The sequence below is a fragment of the Drosophila melanogaster genome, chromosome X (genome assembly GCF_000001215.4).
Source record: "Drosophila melanogaster chromosome X".
NCBI classification, from domain to species: domain Eukaryota; kingdom Metazoa; phylum Arthropoda; class Insecta; order Diptera; family Drosophilidae; genus Drosophila; species Drosophila melanogaster.
In genome coordinates this window covers 10,443,566-10,455,261 of record NC_004354.4, presented here as the reverse complement: position 1 = coordinate 10,455,261, position 11,696 = coordinate 10,443,566, and the positions used below count along the sequence as shown (strand labels likewise).

Genomic DNA, 11,696 nt, shown 5'->3' with positions numbered 1-11,696 from the left:
TTACAGCCTTCTTTGTACATCACGTTCCCTTATTTAAGATGTTCGTTTTTAGTAAGCTATTTGTTAATTTTTATTACAGAAGTAGTTTATAAAGTATAAGAAACAAAATCTCATGGTAAGTAAGTTTTTTCAGTAGGCTGGAATTAAGGTAAGCAAGTATTATCCGAAATATTTCAGAAAGGTCCTACGGAGAACTTCACGGCAGTAAGTCGTTTAGCCAGAGCTTTTCGGAAAAAGCTTTCGGAGTAGCAGTAACAGGTTCGCCTGTTGGCAACAGCTGGCCCAAACCGTTTACGGCCAAGTTAACAGGGAAGCAACAGTGCGCTGGCCGATTTAAAATAGCGCGTCCGCTGACAAGACGACTCAGTTCCTGTTCAGCCACAGTCGGTTACGTTTGCCGTGAACCGAGAGCCCCCGGAAAAGTAGTGTCGAGGATTAGAAGTGTGGAGCAGTTATATTCAGTATCGAAAGGAGTCAGTCAGAACAGATCCCAAATCGGACAATCCGATCGAACATTTCAAATCCAAATCCCAATCCAATTCAATTCCAAATTTAAATTGAAAATCAAAATTTTTTTGAAAGACACTGTCTCGCGTGCTCATTGAAATATCAACAAAGAAATCAAGGTTTGAACTCTGGTTCTTCCTCTCATTTGGTGTCTGTTGTACGTATTTTTTTTTGTTAATTTTTTGAAAGTGCGTGCGTGTTATGGAAAGTTTGTTTGAGGGGCTTTCTTTTTGAACAACAAAACACCAGCAGAAAGAAGAAAAAAAAAAAAAAACACACGAACCTAAAGCGAAAAAAGTAGGTAACAACAAAGCGGCTAAGCGGTAAAGTCGGAGGTCAGGTATCCTTGGTGCCCCTGTCCAGCCAGCTATTATAAGCCATCGTTTTCCTTTTCATTTTTTTTGCTTAGCTCGGCTCTTTCGAGGTGTAGTATCCAGTTTATGCAGACCTATGCAGAAAATTTTATTTTATTTCATTTCGTTTGAGTTTGGTTTGGTTTGGTTTAGGTTCGTTATTTCCTCTTGCTCTTGCTTGGGTTCCGGTTCCTTTCGTCTTTCTTCCTATTTTGTTTTTTTTTTTTTTGGTAATTTTGTGTTGCTTTTTCATATTTGATGAGGACGTGTTCGCAGACACAGGGGGGTGTCATCTATATATACGCTATCCTAAAACAGAAGCTCCAGTTCCTCTCCTTGGGCACCGTTTTATACTTTATTTATCTGTCGTACCCGCCCACTCAGACTCATCCACCCATCCAACCGTGGCCTTTTGTTATGCATGGCCGTGTGAATCATTCATATGCAAATGCTGTGAAAATTCCCATTTATGTTTTGAGGAAACCCGTAGAAGCCACAGAAATAAGAGTAGTTCTTCTTATGGTCTTGCGGTCTTTCTGGTCCTTTGATCCGAGTTGAAGGGTATCAGGTATTAGGAGAATGGGGTATGGGGCATTTGTAGTCAAACGATCACAACTGGCCGCCAAATGCCATATTTTGGTATCCATTAAGTGTTGCCTACTTATCGGCGGCAGCTGATAGCTCTGCTTTGTTTGTCCTGGCCAATTACGCCGGTGAGCAGTTCATTTGCGACCATGACTAACCGCTTTCCGCCCTAATCTAATCGGCTTTTGCCCTTCAGCCCGTTTGATTCCTAATCGTATGTGAATGATTCGAGATTTGCGGTTCTGTCTGCTTCGCATGTGCTATTCAATTTGTATTTGTTTTTTTTACTATGTGTTTGGTTAAATAAATGTTTATGGATGTAGAGAAAATGTTACTTACCTTATTTACTTTGCAATCATAAATATTTAATCATGAAAAGAGTTGGAATGTTTGTATAGTGGCTTAAATAAAGTTTGCGCTGAAAAGCATGCTACACTTTTTGCTTAAACCCCGAGTGGGGTTTTGAATCCCTTTAACAAATAACCAAATCCACAAAGTGGCGATGTTCTTACTCCTTTTTTAATTACTTGAATTGTCCGGTGCTTCACTATATATATGTATGTATATATGCTTTAATCCGCTCTGGGTGATCAATTGTAATCGGCAGGATGTTGACGCATTAAGCCCCTTGTCCGTCACAGCCACTGGCTCTTAGCCTTTTTGCTGCTTTTCCATTGCGGCTCAAAAACAGGGAGATATTTCTGCTCTGCAAATTAACAGATTAGTGGGATAATAAATATAGATTTTTAAAGCATTTAAGTAGCTTCCCAGCTAAAATAAATCATCCAAAAATTAACTCAACTTGCTCTATTTGCGCTTTGCCACTCATTATTGGTAAGGGAGTTAATTTTATATAAATATGAACGTTATTTTAATGGGTCTTCTTCAGTCCAACGCAGTTTCTAATTTACTCGCCCGAAGCGTTGAAATAATATTATAGTTTCTCTCCTACCTTCGCCACAATTTAAAATCCAGTAAGGAGAACTTTTTGCTTTTTATTTTAACATTGCGGCTAATTTGGTCCGACCATCAAACCAACAACAGACAAAAAGAAAATGTAAATGAAAAAAAAACACCAGGAAATGAGGAAGAAAGTAAGAAAAGTGAGGGCTGGGTGTAAGAGGCTTTCCACCAGCCACAGCAATTAATTTACATTAATTTTCCTTTGTTCGCATGGCATTGTTTTGTTTCGTTTCATTTCTTCTTTTCCATTTTATTTTTTTACTTCATGCCTGGGCAGCCGCAGCGGCAGCAGCGATTTTATTAAAAAACAATTACAACACTTGGGCATCTGCTCTGTACCATTTCATCGCGACCTGGAAAGGACCCGTCCATATTAGCAGGACCTAGAAAAAAGAAAAAAACCCGAAACGGAAAGAGCCAGGATGTCGGACAAGCAGCAGGAAAAGGAGCCAATCCCCGAGGAGGAGCAGCAGCAGGAGCAGGAGCGGGAGCATGAGGCTCCTGGCAGCAGACATGCCTGTTGCGGATCTGGACCGGATCCGGAAGCGGAACCGGAAGTGGAGATGGATGTCGAGGTGGAGGAGGCATCGGGATCAGCAATTGGCGCTGCAGCTGCTGGCGAATCGGATGCACCCGCTCCGGCCAATCCAAATCCGGGGCTGGAACGCGACAGGGACAGGGACTCGCACGGCGACAGGTGAGTGAAGCGAATTCCGATACAGATTCCCATTCCGATAGCCATTCCCGTTCCGAACACTCCATCGACATCCAGCCCATCCTCGCGCTCCGAGCGACCTTGTCAATATCCATTAGCTAATTGGGCATGCGATGTTGTGGAGGCAAGTCGGGCCAAAAGTTGGGCCTAGTCTGGCCCGAAAAGTGAAGCCAACTGTCCCAAATTAAATCAACACCATTACAATATATCGAATAGCATGCCCATACATACATACATAATTTAATTATATTAACCGATATGTATATATATATATATATATTATACGGAAATTAGTTCATCCAATACAACAAGTAAGACATTATAAATATGTAAAGTTATAGGTCTTCTAATGTATGTTTAACAAATACCTATTAAGTATAACCCTATAATATAGTATTTATTATACATATTATGTATATAATCCTTGTAAAATCTTTGAAATCTCCAGCTTGAAACAAACGCTTAATATACAATTAACTCCAAGTGTTTTAAAAACACAGAGTCATAATATAATTACACCACTCCAAATGACTTCGGTGTCAATTAGCCCAAGTTGACCCACTCTTTAGATCGCAATCCTTAACCTAATCTCATACCCTAATTTTCTGGGTAAAAACCTTTGTTGACTGCTATGTACAACGAATTAACACATTTTGCAGTTTGGTGGGGGATTCCAATTGGGGAAGCTTTATAAATAGATACCAGCCACTCCCCGAAAATAGACCTTAAAGCGAGTCCTTTGGGAACTTTTTGGATGACAAGCGCACCCTTTTTTGTCATTTTTTTTTTCTGGATGTCAACTTGCCCGAAGAAACTTCTTTCATAATTAAAAAGTTGTTTATTGGAATGTAATATTTAGTGTGCCACGTCTTCGAAATATTAATATAATATTCGATTTTTGCGCTTATATGTAAATTATAGTTCATGAATGAAATTAGGAGATCTTATCTCTATTGGCTCTATTGCCCGCTGATTGTGCACTCCATATCGCAATGTAATTTATGATCGGATTAAAAGAAAATTTATTTCTAAAGTACACCTCGTGGCCTAATCAAAAGTTTGTGCTCGAATCGATTGGATAGAATTGGAAAAATTTCCTAAGTACACAAAACTCTCTAGATTAAATGACTTATATTTTTAAATAACTTGATTAAATATGAATTAAAGGCTAATGAGTTGCTCATAATTACTTTCTGCACACCGAATAAAGTGCAAAATAATACTTTGCCTAAGTTCAACGTCTACTGGCGTGTCACTTGGGTCAATGACTAAGGAAAATGTCTATTTGATGCGAAACTTTGGCAAGTTTCCCACTCCGAAAAGTTTCGTCTCATTTTCCACTGTGCTCTCCATTGGAATGTAATGCTGGCATTCTGTTTTTCCTTCCGGCTGAGTTCCTTCGTCCGACATTCATTTCCGGAGTTGCCCTCGTCATCGCCTCGCAGTCAATCATTGCCACATTTCGTGGCAGTCAGCGCTGCAATTGACACTTTGCGGCGCTCTCTATTTTTTTTTTTATATAATTAAATGCCTAATTGGAGGGACATAAAATTGATGAAGCAGGTGGCGGCAGGTGGCGGCAGGTGGCTCCTTCTACGCCAAGATTGTTAGCCGAAAGGGGAACGGATGTCGAGCAGGAGTGTCACACCATTGTTGACTTTATGCACATCAATTGTACGGCAGCCAACGGCAGGACAAACAAACCGATGGCTCGAGGACGCGATAGTCAACATCTATATAGATGGCAGCATTGTCCTGACACATCCTGCTGCCCCAGAGATTTGACAGCATAATTAACAACTCTTCAGCAGACAAGCCATTCATACCGCACTTTTCGTTCTTCACTTCCGATGATTTTTCAGGCGAAATCCCACGATTTATTGCTGCCCGAGCATTAACAATATCTTTAAGCAAGCTTGGGGTTGCGATTGGATCGGATGGGGAACTTGCGTTCTGGGAGGGATTCCGCAACTCTTCCCCCCCCCTTATCCTTCCATTAAGCTTACCATGTATTCGGAATTGACAATGAGCCGGTGGCTTGGACATGGCACGTGAGCTGGCTGCCAGATGAGCACATGGAATCCTCAGGTTTCCCCCTTCCATTGTCATCGCCATTCAGCCCTGCCAAATTGTTAATGGAAATTATTAGTTATTAGCTACTTTGCATATTTTGATGAATCCGGCCTGCCGCACGCCCACTATCACCGTAACATTTTCAAAGTGAATAACATGGAATGAGTAAATAAATTTATTTGGTTTACTTTAAATTAGGTTTAGAAACCGGTTAAGGTGTAGATACTTTAAAATAGGTTTTAGTTATCATGTGGCTGTGAAATGGTAAAATGGCTGCGATGACAAGGTAACGCAAAAGATGTTAAATCAGTTGACATTCTGATGAAAAATATGCCGTAATCTGATTTACTTATGAAGATTCCAATTGAAGTCAGACCCAATTGTTTCCCAGAATTGCCAAGTAGATGAAAGCAAATTTGTATTTCGAAAGGAGGGAGTCCATCTTGTGCAGGCAGTAAATATCCGAACTGGATCTAATGGATCACTGATAAAAGCGTGTATAAACTGGTGAATGGCAGGAGACTTCCGTTGCCGATTCAACAACCCAATCCTTTTCCTTTTTTTTTGTTCCTCGTTTTTGGGAGGGGAAAACTTTATGCGAGCCCCCAAAAGCTGGCATTCGGTATCTGTATCCTTGTATGGCAGAATTATAAAGTTTTCTCAGCACGAGAGTTTTGCCCGTGGGGTTGAGCACCAAAATGGAATGTGCCGGCATCAAAATCAAAATGAAAATGAAAATCAAGCAGGTATGGCATACTTAAGCCGGCTCAATGCCAAAAATGGAAGGAGTGCGTACTCTATATAGTACTGTATACTGTATAAATTACAGCATGGAAATCGACATCTGCTGGCAATCAACTGTTCACACAATTGAATCGTATTCAATTGACCAAACAGGAAGCTAATGCGAATCCGAATCCGAGTCCGAATGCGAATGCGAATGCGAATGTGATTTCTAATCAATAGTGAGACTTTACCCCGGGAAACCTGGAAATCTGGCCGTGATTGCGATTATGGCAGCTGCACTGCGCCAGTGATTTATAGTCGCTAAATTCGCTGAATGCTGAATGCTATATGCTGGATACTGCTGAATAGTACATGCTGCTGGATGGCAGTTCCCAGCAGGCTGGCATTGGCATTCAGTTCACACGACCCATTCGAAAACCAGAGAGCAGAACTTGACCCCATCACGTGCCCTTGACTACCTACTCTCCAGTGCGCCGGGGAAAACAGACACACAGTGCCACAATTAAACGCACAAGGACATGGACATCGACATGGATGTGGATGTACATGTGGAGCGATCGGAGTGGAACGGAGCGGAATCAGTTCCATCCAATCGAATTCAAAGGTTGCCGCTGCAGCTCAGCTTTGACCCAACGAGTTTAAGAGTAGCACTTGGCCTAATTGAAACAATTATATACTTTTACACCGAATAAACCAACTTGAACAATCTCAGATCCTTTGGAAATTGTTCATATATAAAACAAATTGACTTACAAATATGTAAGAAATCACAGAAATAAAGACTTTGCCTAAGCAAATACATTTGCGGAATGTAACTTGATAGACATGACCAATAACCAAGCCGAGAACTAGTTCAGTGGGCCCCCGTAACGACACGCAGCTGGAAAAAAAAAAGAACACAGCATCCTTGCAGGCGGAAGAAGCAATTGGCCAAAATGGTGTTTGAAGTAAAACCCAGAAACGTGACGGGATTCACAAACGTTGTCGAACGCATGCCAGAATACCGCAAGGGCATCTTACCCTTACTTAGGAGAACCGACAAAGGCGACAAAAAGCTCAACAATAGCAAAGAACAATAGCATTGACCACAAGGAGCACGGTCCAGCCATTGGGATTAAAGTTAAAAATACCCATTCGAGCATTTCGCTTCTTTTTTTTGCCTTTCAGTTGCACATGTAGCTGTGCAAGGTAATAACGTATACGCATTAAGTATACGACTCGGTGTACGAAAAGCTTAAGCTGTTACAGCTATTATCTTTAGACTCTGGCCAAGCAATGTGTGTCTTTAAAGAAATATAGTTTCGTTTATTTAAGTTATCATTTCGGTTACACATTTAGCTAGGTAAGATGATAACGTATACGCATTAAGCATACGACACGGTGTACAAACGTTCATCTATTTAAACGATAAATGGAAATATTTAGATAACAAACTAGTCAGTTACAGATACAACATATAGTTATTAGTATTTCGCATTTTTAAGTTGTGTTTATATATTTTTTAGATTTTTTTTTTAAATATTTCTATACATTTTTGCAATTGTGTTGCACATTTAAAGCTGTAATCGATTCGTGCCCAATTAAGGCCAGCTTTATCTGGCCGAAATTATTTAACTGGAAATAGATTTCGCTCTTAATTGCTCGCCGTAAGGATTAGTTGGTTCGTTGGATATGCGTGTATTTGGCCAAGTTCAATGGAGGATTCCGCTGGAGCGCCCACATCAAAGGCCGACTTTATGCCAATCTGCCGGTGCCATGGCCATTTTCATTGTTGGCCGTGTCTGGCAGAGATGCCCTTTGTTTTCACTTTAAGCCTGGCCCAAACATACACATGCACACGATTGGTTAGCAACTGACGTCACAACAGACGAGGCTGCAAACACATCAACGGCAGAGAAGCCATCTCTCAACGTTCTGCTTGTGAAATTACCGACCAATTACCAACTGTTTGGTGCGGAAAATCTCCGGTCAAAATAAGTTGAGGCCAGCCGAAAAAAAAAAAAATAAAATTAGTTTACCATACTTGTTGAACCGTCTTTTTTTTTGTTTTGCTGCTGTTTTTCGGCCTTTATTTTGGTCGCCACACCATCGATTTTTATATGCCGACGCACAAGAGCTGAAGCGCACAACCCCATTCTATGCTACATACATGTTTATATATATATATTTATGTAGTTACTATATATATATATATAACTACATACCGACGATGATATGGTTGACGTTGGTAACGGTAATAAATCGCCATTGAAATTTTGTTGTTCAGTTTGCTTTATTATCACACCCTCCGCAAAGGGGTAGATTTCCTTTGGCCATCAACTTGAAACCCGATATAAGCTGATTATCATCAAAATACAAAGTCACCTAAGGGTTCAACATATGAGCATATATTTAAAGGTACTTTAAAGGATAGATTAGCTTTCCCATAGGTTAAATAAAATTATTAGGGACTTAAAATAACTTTGTTGTCAAAAATATCAACGCACATATAATTTGGTGCATCGAAACGCAACAGCAATAAATGTCTAGACCCCACCGAATACCATCGAATAGTGTAGTTAGAATAAATTTTCGTTGGCCTAATAAATAGATATGATTGGTATAAATTGGTTGACCTTCCGATTTGAGTAGAAGAATAAAGTGTTTTGGCTTTGCTTATTGTTTTTAATTGGCGCGGTTTTTCCTGGAAGTGGAATTTCCCAGCTGAAATTCCAAACCACCGCCGTGGCTCAGGTTTCTTTTTCCGGGCTTGTGGAATCCGGCGGAGTGTGCAACAGTTTTTCGGAGTCGCCCACAAAATGTATTGATTGCTATCGATTAGGCTGAATGCGTGGAGTGTGCGTGTGTTTGAGTGTGTGACAATGTAGCCAGTTGCGTGAGAAAAAATAAAAATAAAAGGTGAAAGAGAGAGCAGGTCCTGGTAGTAGTGACATTTTACAAAAGGACACCGGCGAATGGCGAATGGCGTATGGCGACTGGCAGGCCAGGCAAAGAGCAAAGCGCAACAAATGTTATTCCATCCTGTTGCCGCCCAGGTTCGCCTCGAATCCTTGAATCCTTGAATCCTCGAAGCCTTGAATTCATGAATCCATGTGTCCCCCCCGTTTCCCGCTGCTGCCACTTGCAGCTGCTGCCTCTGCTGTTCTGCACTCGCCTTTTGTCATTTTGTTGTTTTCTTCTCGCTGGCTGCTCGGACAATTTCCGTTTCCGATTCCGATTCCGCTTTCAATTCAGTTTCAGTTGCACCCACTTTTTCTTTTCAAACGTCGTTGTTTGTTAATTTGTTTGTGCAGTCGCCGCCAAAGGGGGAACTCGTGGAAAAAAGCTGCAAAATTGCAGGTGGTTCGCAGATCTGCCTTGGCAAGGTAACTAGATAGCTTGATATGCGCTTAGATATGCTTTTTATACCCGTTACTCGTTGAGTAAAAGGGTATACTAGATACTATTGAATACTTTTGATATACTTTTGAACGATCAAACGTATCTTAGAGGCAGAAGTATAAAGTATATATATATTCTTGATCCGGATCAATAGATTCGATCTGGATATGTCCGTCTGTCCATATGAACGACGAGATCTTAGGAACTATAAAAGTTAGAAGGTTGAGATTCAGCATACAGATTCTATTGGTCACCCCAATATCTATCGATATCCTAGAAAAATTATGAAATTTAGCGTTCGCATCTGATAGTCGGGAAACTCGACTATAGCATTATCTCTGGTTTTTTATATGTATATCCCACAAAGGCGGCTGCCAGAAACATTCCAGCAATCATTGAATCTCTCGATTGCCAGTTTGCTTATCTAAGCTGCATATATAAGGATCTATCGGCACTTCTGGCCAGGATCCTTTGGATTAAATCGACGCAAAAGAGCTTACGTGGATGCAAAGTTAAGTCTTATGTCCATATCATCACTTTTAGTTGCACTTATGCATTACGAGAGCTTCAGTACTTTGAACGGCAAAAAATAACCAATAATCACGCCAAAGCTGTCCATTCAAAATGTAAATCTCCAGAACTGTTTGCAATGAGTGTCAACGTTTTGTGCTCTTGCAGAGGCAAAGTATTTGTAGCCTCCTTGACACCTTTATGTCCTTGGTCCTTGAAAACAACCAATAAGTCACCCTACATGTGGTTCCATTGAACCAGATGTTTTACCCTTCTACTGTCCTTTCAATTTTGGTCCTGAGTGTCGATATCTGGTTTTGTATTGCGTATACTTCGCTGGGGTGATTCAACTGCAATGCCCTCGTCCTTTAAAGTGACAAAATTCAAGGACATTTTTTACGATGCTGAAGCGTTGGCAACAGCTTGCCTGTCAAAAACATTTCGAGCCCAACGAGACGTTGCTGGCTGCAGACAGTACTCACAGATCCAAAGTCATGTGGATACACATGGAAATATATATAAATAACAAAAAAACATATAAATAACAATATAGGTAAATTTTTTGGCGGGTTGTTGTTTTATTTTAGTTGCATTTTAGTTTTCGATAATATATATAAAATGCCAAAAATTAACTTGAATTAATTCAGATTATTTCTTGCGGTGTATTTGGCATGTGGTGGCCAGTTGGCTACATTGATCAATGGCAGGGCTTTCTAGTCGAATTTCACGAGCTGTTGCCACAGCCGAAAGTTTATTAATTTGTTATCCTGTCACTTGGCCGCTTTCATTGCCTTTCATTAGAGGACGCCCCACTCCGCGTCCTAAATCCCAGATTCTCATCGCAATTCCGGAGACCGCAGAAATTAATTACCGGATTATAAGACAACTTCATTGGCCAAACGGGGGCGGTTTTGGGGGCATTTCTGGCCGCTGGGTTGTGAAATGGTAGTCCAAGGGGGCGTGGCAGACAAGGCGATAAGCTCGTTTCAGTTCAATTTTCACCATTCCAGGGGAAACGGCAGCCATTTGGTTTTGGGCTTTTATGATTAACATTTAATAAGAAAAGGTCACGCACTGAGGAGATGGGCGATGGTTTTATTTTTTTATTCGAGGAGTAGGGTATATAGAATGAGAATTGGAGATTGGTTAACTGGGATGGAAACTATATCGAGAGCATTCCAGTCGCATCTGGACCCTGGCTAAATTAAGTGCCCAACTTAAATAACTCGAATTAAACATTAATAGCGTACTTAAAAGTTGTTCCTCTTCGTTTTTGTTTTTGCTTGTATCGCCTGGGCGCCTTCGTGTTTCATTTATAGCCGTTGTTATTTAGTTGGCCTTTATTGGATTCGATTGTTGCTGCTGCCGTTGGTATTTTGAGTTTCTCTTTTTTTTTTTTTGGGGGGGGGGCCAATTTGTTGCTAAGGCCGAGGCCAATAATTTCTTGATGAAATCATTTCGCTGCGAACTTTAACGTTCGCCTGTGGCCATTTCTCAACTCTTCTCCAGCTGAAAATCGATGGCTGCTCCAGCGATGCGATGGGCATGGGATTGGAAAGGGGGATGAGTAGCATCCGGGCCACTTTAGCAAGCCTTTCAATCTTAAATGGTTCATCGAGTTTCCCTTTGATTAAACAATTGATTGGTATTTTGCTGGCTTCTTTATACTTTCAACTGTAGATCAATTTGATTTAAGATTCCTACGATCGTTGGCTAGCAAATGTAGGTATTTTATTATTTTATTTAACTTATGAATTATCATAATATTTTCTTCAATTTATTAATATTTGCGAGTGTAGTCATGACGACATCTTATTGTGCCAAACTTAATCAAAAGCCTTCTGTGTACTCTCAATATTCCT

General features: G+C 40.6%; 1 protein-coding gene across 2 annotated transcripts in view, besides 1 other annotated feature; it reads left to right on the top strand.

Annotated features, from left to right (window-relative positions):
- Positions 1-366: 366 nt before the first annotated feature.
- The window catches only part of CG32683 (uncharacterized protein), a 44,505-nt gene continuing 33,175 nt past the window's right edge, over positions 367-11,696 (top strand). The window contains exons 1-2 of one of the 2 annotated variants that reach the window (NM_167230.2): positions 367-626; positions 2,770-3,105. In NM_167230.2, coding sequence (NP_727419.1) covers positions 2,831-3,105 — 275 coding nt within the window. In that variant the 5' untranslated portion in view covers positions 367-626; positions 2,770-2,830. Of the gene's footprint in view, positions 627-2,769; positions 3,106-11,696 lie in introns of those variants that run through there. The other variant, NM_001298155.1, reaches the window with a different exon arrangement.
- Positions 9,440-9,664: a mobile genetic element.